The sequence below is a fragment of the Salmo salar genome, chromosome 05, assembly GCF_965601325.2.
Source record: "Salmo salar chromosome 05, fSalSal1, whole genome shotgun sequence".
NCBI lineage: Eukaryota > Metazoa > Chordata > Actinopteri > Salmoniformes > Salmonidae > Salmo > Salmo salar.
In genome coordinates this window covers 73,827,501-73,844,723 of record NC_138295.1, presented here as the reverse complement: position 1 = coordinate 73,844,723, position 17,223 = coordinate 73,827,501, and the positions used below count along the sequence as shown (strand labels likewise).

General features: G+C 46.5%; 2 protein-coding genes across 2 annotated transcripts; both read right to left on the bottom strand.

Moving 5' to 3' along the window:
* Positions 1 to 66: 66 nt before the first annotated feature.
* On the bottom strand, positions 67 to 8,990 carry LOC106605829 (uncharacterized). The gene is given in 10 exon segments (XM_082975520.1): positions 67 to 2,128; positions 2,130 to 2,551; positions 4,230 to 4,472; positions 4,830 to 4,984; positions 5,162 to 5,516; positions 5,938 to 6,117; positions 6,318 to 7,190; positions 7,349 to 7,421; positions 7,741 to 8,353; positions 8,808 to 8,990. Coding segments are annotated over 9 exon segments (4,458 nt in total). The 5' UTR covers positions 8,247 to 8,353; positions 8,808 to 8,990; the 3' UTR covers positions 67 to 477.
* Positions 8,991 to 9,340: 350 nt separating this feature from the next.
* LOC145879558 (interleukin-11) lies at positions 9,341 to 16,998 on the bottom strand. The gene is made up of 4 exons (XM_082975521.1): positions 14,958 to 16,998; positions 12,176 to 12,268; positions 11,888 to 12,049; positions 9,341 to 11,610 (listed from the first exon to the last, which is right to left on the bottom strand). Exons 1-4 carry the CDS (start codon positions 15,258 to 15,260, stop codon positions 11,425 to 11,427), a joined length of 744 nt encoding a protein of 247 aa, XP_082831647.1. The 5' UTR covers positions 15,261 to 16,998; the 3' UTR covers positions 9,341 to 11,424.
* Between the last annotated feature and the right edge of the window lie 225 nt (positions 16,999 to 17,223).

Genomic DNA, 17,223 nt, shown 5'->3' with positions numbered 1-17,223 from the left:
CTTTAGATAAAGGGACATATTTATATTTACGAAATAAGAAAGGTGAATTAATCAACATTCATAAAATATTATTAACAACTTTATTAATAATGACTATTTCCTAGTATGAATATTTATAGTGAAACCGAGCCAATGTAGCCATTATTCATCCACAAAAAAACCTCTTAGGTGTTTTATATCAACACTGTCAACATGACAGTTTAATTGAAACTCTTAAGTCATTTGTTGAGGTCCCTCTTCATTAACAGTCAGTGAATGTAACTCTTCTGTTTCTGGCACCTTGGTATTATTTCCTACAGTACTTTCTATAGTCTCTTTCTGAACGACCATACTCTCCTTTAGTTCAGTAGCTGGAAAAGGCCTCCACATCAAAAACACACTCACACACATTGTGCGCACGCATATGTACATTCATGTGTGCACACCCATGCACAAGCCTTCACACACATTTCCTAACAGTGGTTGTTTGGTTTAGGTTTAAGAGAACTGAGAGTTAGGTGTAGGGCCATTCGTAGCTGTGTTTTCTCCTTCATTCGCTCCAGTCTCTATTTCAATGCATTCCGCTGAGTTCCTGTCTTTTTCAGGCCTCTCAGTTATTCCACTCCCTCCTTTTGCTTCACTCCTCTCTACAGTTACTCCTCCTTCCCCTCTGTCCATCCCTTCTCTTAGACTGCTGGTGCTAACCTCAATGATGACGATCCCCTCTCCTCCCTCCAGCTGAAAGATGCCCTCCATTGGCCCCCTTCCCTCCCCTACTGCCCCCCCTGCCCCACTGTAACTGCCCCCTTTTCCCTCCCCACCCCCTTCGCCTTGGATCAGGGCTATCATCTGCACACTCTCTCCAGAACCCTGGCCCACCATCTTGTTCTCATCCCCCAGCTCAAACACCACCTCCTGCCCATTCAGAGGCATTAAGGCCTGGGGAGGCGGGCAGGAAAGTTCCAGGCTGTTGCTGGGGCCTTCTGGATAGCCACGATCAGAAGTGGTCCGTTCTTCGCTCTGCGGCTCTGTTTGGAAATGAAGCACAAAGGACTCTCCCACTCCACCATCCTCCCCTACACGTCTTTCTCCTTCCCTCACTCCTCCCCATTCCTGCAGCAGGTTCAGTGACACCAGGCCTCCTTTCTCCTTCCCTCCCTCTCTCTCTCCTTCTCTCTCTCCCTCAGTCTGAAAGCGCAGCACGTATGACTCCCCATCCCCCTCTCTGCCCATTCCTCCTTGCCCCCCCTCCCCGGACCCCTCCCCTTCAAACCGCAACATGTAGGACCCTCCTCCCTCTCCTCCTATCTTTACCTCTTCCTTCTTCCCTCCTTCTTTCTGGAAGCAGAGGACATACTGTTCCCCTCTCATGTCCTGCTCAGTGGACTCACCCAACTCTGGGGCGGTTTGGGGTTCCCCAACCCAGGCCACAGGGTCAGAGGACAGGGAGGCCGGGGTAACCGTGGTAACTGAGTTAACTGTGGCAACCTTTAGGGGTCCTGAGGTAACAGTGGCAGAGGTAGAGGAGGAGGGGGTAGAAACAGAGACAGAGGCTGTTGGTGGTGAGAAAGGACTTTGTGACTTGGCGGGTAAAGACGATGGCAATGATGATGTCATAGTGTTGGCAGCAGTAACAGTAGCTGGAGTGATACTAGTTACATTACAGCTAGACACAGGTATTACATCCCCCGACTGACTGACGGGGGCTGTTGTCATGGTGACAGAGGTGGTTGTCGTAGCAACTGAGGTGGCAGTATTCCGACCTACAGCGGCTTTGGGTTTGCGTCCTCTCCTGGACCTGGCTGTCCGGGTACTTTTCCCTAAAATGGGCTTGTTCAGCATAGAGTTCAGCGAGGGAGTTGTTGTCTTAGCAACGGGAGGGTTGTTTACATTGTTGTTGTTGGTGGTGATGATGAACCTGGGCTGCTGTTGTTGCTGGGATACGGTCTGGAAATGTTGCATCTGGGTTTGGGCAGGGTTTAGAACTGTCTGGACCAATGGGAGGCCCTGGGGCTCCAGGGTGGGCTGGGGATTGGTCGCTGTGGTGGGGACGAGAATCAGGCTGGGCTGGCTCCCATTGGTGGAGGGGCACTGTAGGAGGATGTACTGTGTCTGGGGGGGAGGCGGAGGGGGAGGAGGGGGGGGCGGGGGCAGACAGGGGGATGAGCTGAAGCCCATTTGCTGTCTGGATCATGAAGTAGTTCTGGGAGGTATTGGGGGGAATGTCCAGCGCCGGCTGAGACACGATCAGAGACCCAGAGTTCCCTGTGGTCTCTAGGGTGATGGGGTTTAGTAAGGTGGTGGTGGTTGTCACCCCTCCACCCCCTTTACCTGCCCTGCCCCCCTCCTCCCCCCCCACCCCTGCGTCCCCGGCCACAGCCCCGTTCCCATGGGTCCGCATGTGCCTCTGCAAGTAGGACTGCATGACAAACTCCTTCCCACAGAAGGGACACTTGTAGTCCTTCCTGGAGGAGTGAGTTCTCAGGTGGAGCTGGAGATTGGAGGAGTGGGTGAAGCTCTTGTGACACTGGGCACACTGGAAGGGCCGCTCGCCTGAGTGGGTGCGTTCGTGCTGTTGGAGAGAGAGGAGGGTAGGGAGGATGAGAGAAAGATAAAGAGAGAGGAGAAAGTGTTGGTGACAGAGCGATACAGTGCATTCGGAAAGTATTCAGACCCCTTGACTTTTTCCATATTTTGTTCTAAAATGGATTCAGTTGTTTTTTTCCCTAATCAATCTCCACACAATACCCCACAATGACAAAGCAAAAACAGGTTTTTAGAAATGTGTGCAAATTTATAATTGAAATATCACCTTTACATAAGTATTCAGACCCTTTACTCAGTACTTTGTAGAAGCACCTTTGGCACCGATTACAGCCTTGAGTCTTCGGTATGACATTACAAGCTTGGCACACCTGTATTTGGGGAGTTTCTCCCATTCGTCTCTGCAGATCCTCTCAAGCTCGATCAGGTTGGATGGGGAGCGTTGCTACGCAGCTATTTTCAGGTCTCTCCATAGATGTTAGATCGGGTTCAAATCCGGGCTCCTGCTGGGCCACTCAAGGACATTCAGAGACTTGTCCCGAAGCCAGTCCTGCGTTGTCTTGGCTGTGTGCTTAGGGTCGTTGTCCTGTTGGAAGGTGAACCTGCACTCCAGTCTGAGGTCCTGAGGGCTTTGGAGCAAGTTTTCATCAAGGATCTCTCTGTACTTTGCTCCGTTCATCTTTCCCTCGATCCTGAATAGTCTCCCAGTCCCTGCTGCTGAAAAACATCCCCACAGCATGATGCTGCCACCACCATGCTTCATCATAGGGATGGTGCCTGGTTTCCTCCAGACGTGACGCTTGGCATCCAATCTTGGTTTCATCAGACCAGAGAATCTTGTTTCTCATGGTCTGAGAGTATTTAGGTGCCTTTTGGCAAACTCGAAGCGGGCTGTCATGTGCCTTTTACTGAGGAGTGGCTTCCGTCTGGCCACTCTACCATAAAGGCCTGATTGGTGGAGTGCTGAAGAGATGGTTGTCCCTCTGGAAGGTTTTTTCCATCTCCACAGAGGAACTCTGGAGCTCTGTCAGAGTGACCATCATGTTCCTGGTCACCTCCCTGACAAAGGCCCTTCTCCCCCGATTGCTCAGTTTGGCCGGGCGGCCAGCTCTAGGAATAGTCTTGGTGGTTCCAAACTTCTTCCATTTAAGAATGATGGATGCCACTGTGTTCTTGGGGACCTTCAATGCTGCAGACATTTTTTGGTACCCTTCCCCAGATCTGTGCCTCGACACAATCCTGTCTCTGAGCTCTATGGGCAATTCTTTCAACCTCATGGCTTGGTTTTTGCTCTGACATGCACTGCCAACTGTGGGACCTTATATAGACAGTTATGTGCCTTTCCAAATCATGTCCAATCAATTGAATTTACCACAGGTGGTCTCCAATCAAGTTGTAGAAACATCTCAAGGATGATCAATGGAAACAGGATGCACCTGAGCTCAATTTCAAGTCTCAAAGCAAAGGGTCTGAATGTAAATGTCATATTTCAGTTTTTTTTTATTTTTGTGTAGATTGATGAGGGAAAAATGTAATTTAATGCATTTTAGAATAAGCATGTAAAGTAACAAAATGTGGAAAAAGTCAAGAGGTCTGAATACTTTCTGAATGCACTGTGTATATATAGAGAGATGGAGCAAAGGGGCCACTGTACACAATATCATAAGAATCCTAGCATCAGCCATAGCAGAGCTATCTGTGCTGACCTGTTTGAGGTTGGAGGTCTGTGAGAAGGACTTGGAGCAGATGGGACAGATGTGAGGGCGCAGGCCAGAGTGGAGCTGACTGTGTCTCCTCAGGCAGCTGCTGTTTTTGAAGGACTTGCCACACTCCTGACACACATAGGGCCGCTCACCCGTGTGCTGGCGCAGGTGGTACTGGTAGTGGGAGCTCCACTTGAAGGTGAGCGGGCAGTAGGGGCATTGGAACGCTCGCACACCTGTATGCACCTGGAGAGGGGGGGTCAGTCAGAAAATAACTGAATACGCCCTGGATTCTTCTGAAAGTACAGGTACATTCAAGTTTGAACAAGAAAAGCAGGTCATAAACTGCTATATTGCAGCAGTGCCGCTGTTCTGCACATTGTGACAAATGCCATAGGCCGCATTTAGACAGGCATCACAATTCTGATCTTTTTTTCCCGCTAATTGGTCTTTTGACCAATCACATCAGATCTTTTCACATCAGATATTTTTCAAGGCTAATCTGATTGGTCACAGGACCAATTAGTGAAATAAAAAGATCAGAATTGGGCTGCCTGTCTAAACGCAGCCTTAGTGAGATAGAAATGGACGCATGCGTCTTACCCTCTGGTGTATGGAGAGCAGTGAGGACCTCTTGAAGCTCTTGCCACACTCTGTGCAGCGGTAGGGTCTCTCTCCTGTGTGGTCCCTCATGTGGTACCTCAGACCCGATGAGCCCTTGAAGGCCTTCCCACACTCAGAGCAACGGTACGGCCTCTCTGTACCGTACCCACAGGGACGAGGAGAATGTTACATAGACTTCTTTTATTTTCTTCCACACATTAATTATACAGGTAATTTCATGAGCAGCAGTTGGTTAGGCTCTGTTACTGTCAAGGTATCTCACTTTTAAAAGTATTTTCTATCAAAATGCCAAAAGAAAAAGACTAACTCACCATTGTTCCCCCCAGCAGTCTTACTAGCTGCTCCTCTCCTCTGGCCCTTGACCACTGCTCTGGTGGATGTCTTGACCACCTCCCTGTCCCCCTCCTCGGTCACAGCCATCAGGCTGACGTGGATGTCCCCCTGGGTGTCCTGGTGCTGGTCCCCCTGGCTGGGGGAGGAGGGCAGGGGCAGGGAAAGGGACAGGGACGCGGGGCAGACGATCTCCGCCTCAGCCTCGGCTAGGAGGCGCTGCTCGGGGGTGTGGGAATGCTGGTGGGTGAGCAGGGAAGAGAGGAGGGTGAAGGAGCGGTCGCATGCAGAGCAGCTGAACTGGGAGCGAGACTGGGAGGGAGAGAGGGAGTGGACCTGGAGAGGGAGCAGAGGGAGAGAAGAAGATTTGGGAAGAGAGAGGGTCATCAAAACGGACTATTTATGGATCAGATAACGTCAGCTTTACTGACACCAAGGAGTAGATCAGTTCAGACTAATCAAAGTGTAGATATCATCACACATTCCAGAGTTCCAACTTGTAATACGGCTGGAGGAGCTTTCTACTAATGCATTCAATGGTAATGTCTGTGAAAGGCATACCGCCGGGAGCTGCATGTGGATTTGACAGCTCTCAAACAAAAGCAATGATATGCTATGCTATTGTCGGTTATCGGAGGTTAATGCTTAACTGATTGAATCTAGGAACAAGTTAGACGACGTAGAAACAGACTGGCATCCAGGACAGAGACCTTATGACACAGTAGTGAGGATGTGCAGCCCATCAGCTGATTGGTACCTGTACCAGGTGTCTGTTGAGCCCTCCGCTGGTCTTGAAGCTCTTCCCGCAGTAGGCACACTCTGTGCCCGTCCCTGGACCTGTGGTGTTACCCCCTGTCTCCACGCTGTCTGTGGGGATCTGAGCCCCCACTGTGAAGCTCTGCAGCAGGTCAAACTGGGCCTGAGTAGTCCCCATATTCTGACATGGGACAAAACACTATTAGGCCAGAGTCACTGCACTACAGCATCAACATCACAGAAGTCATATTAGCTGAGATATTGACCTAGAGGGTAGAGTAAGAAACCAAATATTGATCATGAATGGATGAATCTGGTGTGACCCTAAAACAGAGCCGTAGGGGTAACCTCCCCAGGCTGAGACAGAGTCCTACTACTCACCCCTCCGTCCACTCCCCCGGTCAGTCCCAGTAGTTCAGCCGTAGTGTGTCCGTTCTCTGCTGCTGCCGTCGTCTCCACCACCTCCTCAAAGTCAGCCAGCAGATGCCCCACCCCTCCCTCTCCCCCCTCCCCCACCCCGCTGCTCCCCTCCTCCCCGGGGCCCAGGTGCATGGCCTGGTGGTCCTCTAGCTCTGTCCGTGTGCTGAATGTCTGACTACAGCTGCCACAGCTGTACAGCAGCACGCTGGCGCCCGACTCCGTGCTCACGTGCACTTCTGTCCCGATGGCCCTGGATGTGCACACGCCCCCCTGGGAGGGGGTGAGATGGGGCAGGAGGGTCTGGTGACCTGACGATAGGAACACCTCCCCGACCCCCACCCCCACCGTGGCCTCCTGGCTCACAAAGCCCATGTCCGTCAACATTTGTGATGTCACGTCCTCCCCCACTATCACTTCCTGTATCTCATCCCCCATGTTGCCTCCCCCTGTCTCCCCCCCCTTTCCTTCACCAGTGTGACTTTGAGAATTCCGGTGCAGGGCCAGATTGGATGAGTGTGTGAAACTGCGTCCACACTCTCCACAGATGTAGGGCCTCTCTCCTGTGTGGATTCTCATGTGCTGTCTGAGGTTGGTGGACTGGGTGAAGGCCTTGGTACACACGGTGCACACGTAGGGTTTCAGACCCAGGTGCACGTTCTTGTGTCGGCGCAGGCTGCTGGAGTTCTTGAAGGCCTTGGGGCAGCTGTCGCAGGGGTAGGGGCACTCGCCCGTGTGCTGGCGCAGGTGATACTGGTAGTGGGAGCTCCACTTGAAGGTGAGCGGGCAGTACGGGCACTGGAAGGTCCGCAGGCCTGTGTGGACGCTACGATGGACCTGGAAACATGCACAAGAGAGAGGAGGACCTCCGTGACTGGTCCCTTAACCCAAAAAAGAATATTTTAATACTGTAACATTCAACTTTTTAAAGTTAAAACGTTTTAACACATTTTTACCACAAAATGGGGGAACGACTACTGGCCAGTGTTTCTCACCTGGAGCAGGGAGGAGCGTTTGAAAGCTTTGTCACAGTCGTCACACTTATAGGGCTTCTCCCCTGAATGAGATCTGCACAGAAAAAACAAACATGAAAACAGACAACCTCCTGACCCTTCAACGGATCTACAGGACATCATACGGCTACAGAAAGAATTCCTGCTTGTATTGATTATTCCACTAGTTTCCCACGGCCCTAAAGAGACTCACATTATATTGTTCACGTCACTATTCCCTCATTTGGATTATTGTGAGAGAACTAAACAGATGAAAACAGATGGACACAAGGAGAACAATACTCTTCATAAAGTGAGATGCATGTTATAAGCTGCAAGCATTTCTATTGCTAACTTTCACTGTGTCACTCCCCCTGTCTCCCTCCCTGCAGTACCTCTGGTGGTAGAGGAGTGCGGAGGAGCCCTTGAAGGCCTTGGGGCAGAGGTTACAGCGGTAGGGTCTCTCGTTGTTGTGGCTGCGCTGGTGGTGGGCCAGCCTTGAAGACCACTTGAAGCTCTTGCCACAGTCCAGGCACTGGAACGGGTGCTCAGGGTGCTCCTGGAGATGGGGCGCAGCCAGGACCGATGATGTCACCATCTGCACCCCTACCCCGGTCAGCACTATATCCTCACCCCCCTCCACCATCCCTTTCTCCCCATCCGCTTCTTCCCCCCTTTCCCTGTCCTCCTCCCCTTCTCCTGATCCCTGCAGCGATGGGAAGGGAGAGAGGGAGGAGGACGGTTGAGGGGGTAATAGTTCCGCTTGGACCACTAGAGTGGCCACTGAGTTTGCCATGTTGAGGCAAGACAGGATTAGGGAATAACAGGTTGTATGTTTGGTATTAATGTAGGTGTGTGTATTAGTGTTGGTGGAGCTGTGTCTCTTCTTTCCCGGTTTCATTCATTGCTGGTGGAAAGGTTCCTTCAGCTGATGTGGCTCTGTTCCTCAGTGTGTGGAAACAACAGCTGAGCTGATGTAGTGGGTGGTCTCCTTTCTTAAGAGTAGGACTGTGAAATAAAATAAAACACAAAGTATTGATCAATGACACAAGGTCCAGGAACTAACACCAAAGCAACGTTAACTATTGATCTCCATCTACAACTATTCAAACATCTACAAATAATAAAGTCGGCCAAAAGACAGACCCGCCTATTCCTTTAAATCCCACCTCCTCCCGACCCCTCCCTCCTTCTAATTTCTCCCTCCTCGTCTTTCTGTTTATACGCGTCTGTCCCTGATGAGCGTGTGCGAAAAAGATCGGTTTCTCCAAGCTAAAAGGCAGAAAAAAAACAAATGCTACCTACCCTGATGTTAGCTATGAGCAGAAAATGTTACAGATGCCGCCTTCAATGCCTCCTCTGCAACTGGCCTGCGAATCTATAAGCCTTCGTCCGTGCGCATTCTTCGCTATATAATGTTTGATAGGAATGGTGCATTAGTAATATTGTAACAATTACTCACCTAGTATCATTAACTCATGGTTAATGCTTTTGTTGATATTGTGAAATGGGATTGAGACTCGCAGTGCTACTCCATACAACCTTAACAATAAACCTGAGCACAAACTAACTAGCTAGCTGGCAGTCACCCACCCGCTGCCGCCTCCCAACAACGACGATCGCTATAGGCTGGGTCTAGCCCCGAATGCACCACTGCCATTGGGTAAGAGCTACAACAGTCAAGTCTTGTCTCTAGATCTGTTTGAAAAATATAAATATATGATAATACTGTACTAATTTGTGATTTAGTTAACCCCAAATATAAAAAGGCTTATTATAGGTTAATTGGAAACAGGTTTATGAACTGTGCTTGCTGCAATGCCTGATGGTTAATGCAGTCTTTGGTAGAATGTAGGAAAGGCCCTGTAGTGTGTGACGGTGGACGAGACACAGGAGGATGGTGAATGATGGAGGGAAAGGAAAAAAAGAGAGCATGATGTGAAGGCCTACCTAAAGATGACAAAGTAAGATGAAAAGCCCATCTCATTGTGCATGTTCTTTATTAACTTTTTTTTTTTTTTTTTTTCAAGGCACACATTTCACATTTAGGCCAATCAGTCAGTCTGTGTGCTGGACAGCCCAAGCACAAGATTTTACACAGCGTTCAGGCATGGTACTACAATGATTTCAACATGGATGATAGCAATGATAATGGTAAATATGAATAAAAACAGTATAAAAGTACAAAAACAACAGGAGACTTGCTCCTCTGCAGCGCAAATAAATAGTTCCACCAAAGTAACTTAAATAAATAGTAAATACTGTCACAAAATACTAGAATAGAATAATATTGATATTGCGACAAAACAATAGGGATAGCATTGACAGAGTATTTTACATTTATATCATAGAAACTATACTACACAATTGCATTGTATACAACAATTTACATTATTGTACAAGTATGTACAGCTGTGCAGAACCATAGTATCACAATACATAGTATTTTAAGGCTTGGGGTGTTTTTTCATTTCTTATTTATGTCACTAAAATGCTCAAACATTAAGTGTACCAAGGCACAGATTCAGGATCAGCTGACTCAAAAGGCTAATCCTAACAAATTTGTGCAAAGAGATTAGATCAGGTCCTAGATCAGTGCTTAGCAACAGGGCATATTCATAAACCTTTACCACAGTGTTAGATAGGCCACCTGTTATTTTTCCATGTGGGACACAGCCACTTATAGCAACTAAACCCATGGAAAAATGATCTACTCTCCTATGTTGTGTTGACATCCTGATTGAGGCATGGTTCATAATAATTCTCTTTCTTAACAGTTTACAAAACCAAACAGGTGGCACATTTAACATGTTCAGAAGATTCTATGAGTAACCCTAAATCTACAAGGTAAAGTACAGCACTGTAAGAAAAATACATGTACGCTCTCCCAAGATATGCTTGCTACAAGCCAAGTATGTTTGCTACATCTACTGGCGGAAATAGGCTACTCTTTGTAAAGAGAGACGGGTTAAATAGTTGAAAATACAATCCATATCATTAGAGACTGTAAGAAGTCAGGAAGTGCTACTGTGTGGTCTCCTTGTTTAGTTTGGGAGGTGGGATGAAGTGGGAGAGAGAGAACAAAATGGGAGTATTGACAAGCTACAAGAAATTAAATTCACAACAAAGTAAAAATGATACGTGATACGTGACGCGTTACAAAATCAAATAAATAATGACATCAAATAAATAACTAAATAAATAAATAAATACATAAATAACACAGTCAGGAACAAGGTATTTAAGAGAGAGGATGGGGTGGCAGTGAAGTGTTCATGTATATTTGAGATCATTACTGGTTGTAATAGTGTGAATATGGTGGATCCTCATAGGCTGTAGTTTGAATATGGAGGTCTCTCATTGGCTACAATGAGGATGGAGGTTCAGTGACAACAGTGCAAGGTTGTAGTGTGGTTATCTTGAATCATCATTGGCTGTAGTGTGGATTTCTTGGATCATCATTGGTGGTAGTGTGGATTTCTTGGATCATCATTGGTGGTAGTGTGGATTTCTTGGGTCATCATTGGCTGTAGTGTGGATTTCTTGGGTCATCATTGGCTGTAGTGTGGATTTCTTGGATCATCATTGGTTGTGGTGTGGATTTCTTGGATCATCATTGGCTGTAGTGTGGATTTCTTGGATCATCATTGGCGGTAGTGTGGATTTCTTGGATCATCATTGGCGGTAGTGTGGATTTCTTGGATCATCATTGGCTGTAGTGTGGATTTCTTGGGTCATCATTGGCTGTAGTGTGGATTTCTTGGATCATCATTGGCTGTAGTGTGGATTTCTTGGGTCATCATTGGCTGTAGTGTGGATTTCTTGGGTCATCATTGGCTGTAGTGTGGATTTCCTGGGTCATCATTGGCTGTAGTGTGGATTTCCTGGGTCATCATTGGCTGTAGTGTGGATTTCTTGGATCATCATTGGTGGTAGTGTGGATTTCTTGGGTCATCATTGGCTATAGTGTGGATTTCTTGGATCATCATTGGTTGTAGTGCCGGTTGAAGCTAGTAGATCCCCATTGGTTGCAGTGTGGATTCTGTGTATCCCTATAGACAATAGCACTTCAGGAATCATCATTGTACTGCAGACATTTTGGACTTTGTACTGAGCACTGAGAACACTCGTTGGGCCCAATCACAGAAGAGTCTGAACTGTAGTAGCAGCTCCTGGGAAGACTGTAACACATCAAACTGAGAGGGGGGTGGCGGCGGCATCGAGGGAGAGGGAGGAGAGACACGCTGAGCATCAACTCTCATCATCTATGAGGAGAACGGAGAGAGAGAGGGATGGTTTAGATTTCCTGTCTGAAGTGCTAGGCTAGACTAATGTACCTCCCATCCAAGGAATGTGATGCAACAGGCCTTAATGTAATGATTGAAACAGAGTGTAAGAACTGCAGAGTTATACCATTATTAGATCATCACACAGTATAAGAACAGTAGAACGATCTGATGAAATGTATAAAATATCTAATTGATATAAATGTACTACGCTGCATACTGTATCAGCCGTATTCGTGTTGAACAGAGCAGTTACCTGATGCTCTAGCATGCTGGTGAGAGACTTGATGAGTGACATCATCTGTCCCAGTTTAGGGAGAGCAGGGTGGTGGTGTTTCCTTGATGCTCTGCTCAACCAGGCAAAATGGTGCTCAAACGACTTCAAGTCCGCGTGGAGCTGAGAGAGAGTGGGTCTCATCTGGAGGAGAGAAGAAGAGGGGGGGTGAAGAAAGAGCGATTTAGTATCAATGTCTGGGACATGAAATGTCTGGGCCTTCATCTGAAAGGCAGAAAGACAGACACACACAACGTAAAAGACATTTACCTCAAGGGAGTTGATGTCACTGGCCCTGTTGTTCATTAGTGGCAGGGACTTAAATCTATGCTGTTCTGGGTCTGTCTCGAACGCATGTTCCTTCTGTAAGAAAAAAACGGACAAAACAACACTCTACATCAGTCAACTATATCCTCACAAATTTGCACATCCTCACAAGAGTCACGTAAGCATAAGAAAAGTATTACTCCAGCAGTACCTAGATCAGATGACTGTTTGGTCTGGCCAGGACTAGAGACCCTAGCTTTCCCTGAGAAAAGTGTGGTCGGGTCAGGGAGAGTTCACCCAGATTGTAACCCCGAAAACATCAACAATAAGAGCAAGTGACCTGAAACCACAGGATGTTTTCTACTGGGAGAGGAGGAGAATAACATATGCTGTGACTAAGAGAGCTCCGAGTGGGATAGACAACACAGAGCTGCAGGGAAACTCCAGGGTCACGGCTATTAAAAAGTCTGAGATGACGTATTGCTGTGTAGTAATGTGTGTACAATCCCCAGAGTCTGTCTTCACTGCTCACAGCCACCACTAGGGGGAGACAGACCACATCACAGCAGACTGGGGGGAGGGGGGGGGGGCACTGCTACTGGCTACTGTATCTCTGTGGGCCTTTAACAGGTGAAGTGATTTATGAGTAGAATGTAAATGACTGAGAATGACGTGAAGCACAACAGTGACTGATGCCATGTGCGTCAGAGCACCAATCAGTGGAGAAACATAACAGCATTAGGAAAACATGATGGATGGTGGTACACAATGGGTTGTGTACACTTAATGCTTCCTCATGCTGTTGTGTTCTGTCCTCACTGCTTTTTCCATCGTGTTTTGCTATTATTGTTGTTGTTGCTATTATTGTTGATTTTTCCCATCTCTCTCTCATCCCTCCCTCACTCACTTGCTTCTCTGTCTTTTACAAAAACCACTAATGTTTGTGGCTTAAAGTTTTCTTTCATAATTAATCCAGTCCCACCCCTCTTATCCCTTTCACCCCTCTTTGGGTTATTTCTCCTTCTGCTTTCCTCTCTACCTTCTCTCTTACACCCTGTTACACACAGGCTGGTGACCACTTCTCATGCACCTCTCTCTGATCTCTTTATCTGCTCAGTCTCAGCATGTAATTCTCTCTTATCCGCCCTTTCTCGTTCTCTCCATCATGACCTCACTCAACTGAACCTTGCACCCCCCCCCCAACAATCTTCCTGAATGCAAATACTGGAATGTGATAAATCTCTGTGATTTTTATCAGGTCACTTTGCTGTGGCGACCGAAAACCAAACACTAAAAACACCACACCTACACAACTATTTACAGCACCCTCAATGCACACATACTCTGACACACACACAACACATGGACACACACACTCTTGAAAACACACAACAGACATGTAGAAACATTACACAGACACACACACAGTTGTATTGCTTTCTTGCGGGGACTTTCCGTTGTCTCCAATTCTATTTTTCTTTCCTAGCCTTGACCCCTATTCAGTGGAACTCCGCATAAGAAGAAAAGAAACCAAAAGAAATGCTTCATGTCAGTGAAAAACAAAACACAATATTTTGTCAAAGCAGCATATTGCCGTTGCTGTGCAGAGTTCTCTTCTTTGATAAGGCTACTTCCTCACATCTGGCCCCCATACAACACTATTGCTATAGCACTCTGTCCTCATACAGAGATACTACACACACGCACGCACGCACGCAGGCACGCACACACACACTTATTGAACAATCCTCCTGCCAGAGACTAGTGTGTAACTATTTTCAGTTTTGTGTCTTAAACAAATGTGGTTTCTGATTTACATCATATCAAAATAGAATGAAAAACCAAAGATAAGGATATGTTCTGGTTCACCTGTTCAAACACATTGATTACAGGACACTTCCAGCACATCTGTAGGCCAAACGTACACAGCAATCATTTCCATTTCAATACAAACTCCCCAGCCGCTTTTACTTGGGCATCTAGATTAGAACAACTTCAGGAAACAGCACCAGATAAGCAACAGGTGCCAATCCACCTTCCATTTCCTCACAGCTAATAAACGGAGTTAATCAGTTCCAGAAATAACTATTACCGGTAGTTACTTTCTATTCTCTTTGAGTGTGTGTTTTCTACTCCAGGTATAAGATGTCCATAGGCACAGATCTAGGACCAGCATACCTACCCCCAATCCTAACCCTTAGCATTAACACTAAACTGACCTGAAATCAGTGCCTAGAGGCAACTTTCTCCTACTATGAGGGCTCCATCAGGCCCTATGGTATCAGGTGACCAGTCAGACCAGGACGTTGAGTCAGATCTCCCCACGGTCAGTCGGCCCTCCAGTTGGTCCTGTCTGGATTAAGGCTGACCTCACATAGTGAAATCTCTACTGACGCTTGCCCTGACTGTCCTTCTCACACAGCCAAGGGACTCTTAATACACTGGCTGACACAACACAAGCAGGTTAACGTAGCCAGGAGAATAAAACATCTAGGGCAACTGTCCAATTCAACTGTCCAGAGTTATATTGCGTCAGCCAGGGAGAGTGAGGCAGAAGGAGCATGGCTTCTTATGACTGCTCTATGCAATCACTATGGCACTATAGTAGTCATTAAGGGGTCATAAAGGTGAGCTATTGGACAACAACTTCAGCCAGTCTCTTTTCATGTGCCTCAGGTAACTGGTCATGGCATGATCACCACCACACAATCAATACAGTACCCAGATCAGCATAGCAATCTCCCCATCGTGACATCAGAAGTGAGTACAGTAACATTCCACTCACCAATAAATCTGCTGTGATCTGCCTCAGATTCTTCGTCTGATTGGCCAATCTATCCAGTTCGTGCACGACGTTCGCCCGCCGGTAGGGGGCGGGGACGGCAGACGTAAATAAAGGAAGCTGGGCCAATAGCAGCGAGAGCAGCAGAGAGGAGGAGGAGTCGACAAGCACTGCAGGGTGGGAGGAAACGGAAGCAATTATTAGGTTTATATGACCGCGGAGAAGTGCTGTCATGTCGATATAATGATAATGACCTCGGGGCACGGCTGTCAACTCTCCAGAGATATTGCACCATAATGTAAACATAAACCCAGACTTGGCAGTGGAATCCTTCAGAGTTGCACAAAGCCAGCAGAGTCATGTTTTCACAGGTTAACTGAAAATCTATCGAAATCATTCAATCCTATGACTCATAATATTATTAACAATAACAACACCTTCACAGTTATCGACTTTCATGAACGCCTCTAATTGTCCCACCTGCAATACGATACATCAGTTGTTGAATGTGACCAGGGTCCTAAATGCAAATCACTTGACCTAAATCATTACATGCTATGACACACTATAATATTATGTTGATCTCCTTCACAATTATCGACTTTCATGAATGCCTCCAATTGTCACACCTGCAATAGTATACATCAGTTGTTGGATGACATACATTACATAGCCTAAACCAAGACAGTTCTGTAACAGTACGCTCATTCATTCCTTCTCTTTCAAGTTCAAATACAAGGTAAAGAAAGTCCCAATTGCTGCTGAAATGATAAATGCCCGTGTAATTACAGGAGAAGCACAAGCCAGGACTCAGGAGAGCATCACTCCTTGTTCAAACTTTAACCACCTGCTGGTATAAGACGTCAGTGTCTAGGCTTCTTGAAACAAATGGATCACTCAGTGGTCACTGAACATGGCAATGCTTGGCTGCAATTCAGTAACATTTGCATGCTCAGTAATTGCAGTTGAATATGGAATAGCCCAATCAATGATCGTACCCTCAGAATCGTGTCAGCATATTATTATGCCAACATAATGGACATAGACTTAACTAAACAAGAAAAGTTTGAGAGAAAGGATGATAATAATAAGAAAATTAAGAAACAATTGAAAGAATAATGGCTTTTGAAAGAAAAAAAATCATAGGCACTTACATTTCATATTTGTTCGTGTCCAAGAAATAAATGCACGAATTTCAGTAAATAAATAGTTAAAATAAGGTAAGAAAATTAATAAATAAATCGAACTCCGGAAATTGTCACGTGCTCCAGTTTCTTCTCCCTTTCACATTCCGCGAAAAGAGTGGAGGCAAGAGATTGGAGAAGAGGAAAAGAACGAGAGAATGAATGAATAATTAGAGGAATGAGGGCGCACAATCCAAAAAAGAAATAAAATTCAATGCCTCCAAACTTTTTGTTCAGTAAAGTTTGAGATCAGTTTAAGTAATGAACTGATAGTAACGATAGACAGACACTCAGACAAATGGTTAGGGAGGGATAGACGGATGAGTACAGAGAGAGGGACGCGAGCGTGTGTAAGTCAAATTTTCGCGCAGTGAAATGTTTAGGCTTGTTTTAAACGTCCTTTTATAAAGACTGGGCTGTATGACACATCGACTGAGTCACCGACATTCATTCATAAAAACACACGTGCTCCCTCTTTCCCCCTCCCTCCCAGCGCTGTCTCTCCCTTAGCAAATTTTTCAAAATGTTCCGTTGTTTTTTCATTTTTTTTCGGTCTGTATCACTTTCGCTCCTCCATCCTGTCCCTATCTCCAGTAGTCTACACTTCCTCCGTCGCATCCCGCTACAAATTTATCAGTCCATCTACCTCTTTCTATCTTTCCATCTCCAAATCTCTTCCCCCCTCTCTCTATCACTGCAGAAGTTTAAAAAGGCCATTGTTTAATTTTATATCAGCCTATCTCCAGTCCTGTATCCTTTATACAGTGGATCTACCTTGTTTTCTCTCGCTCTCTCCCTCTCATTGTTTATTGTGTTTCTCTGAGTGTTAAAATGCTTTTTGACTGTGGCTTTACAGTAGGACTCCATATGGCACGTTCCCCACTTCATAGTTCATACACAGAGCAAACACCTCTCTCACCCCCCTCACTCTCCTTTTTTTCAGACAGCCACTCCTGAGACATCATCCTGTTATTTCCACTTTCCCCCCTTCTTTTTTCTCTCCCTCTCTCCCTCTCCAGGGTGAAGGAAAGAGTGAGAGACAGAGCGGGACGGGAGAGAGGTGTTGTCAAGAAGGGGCCTACTGT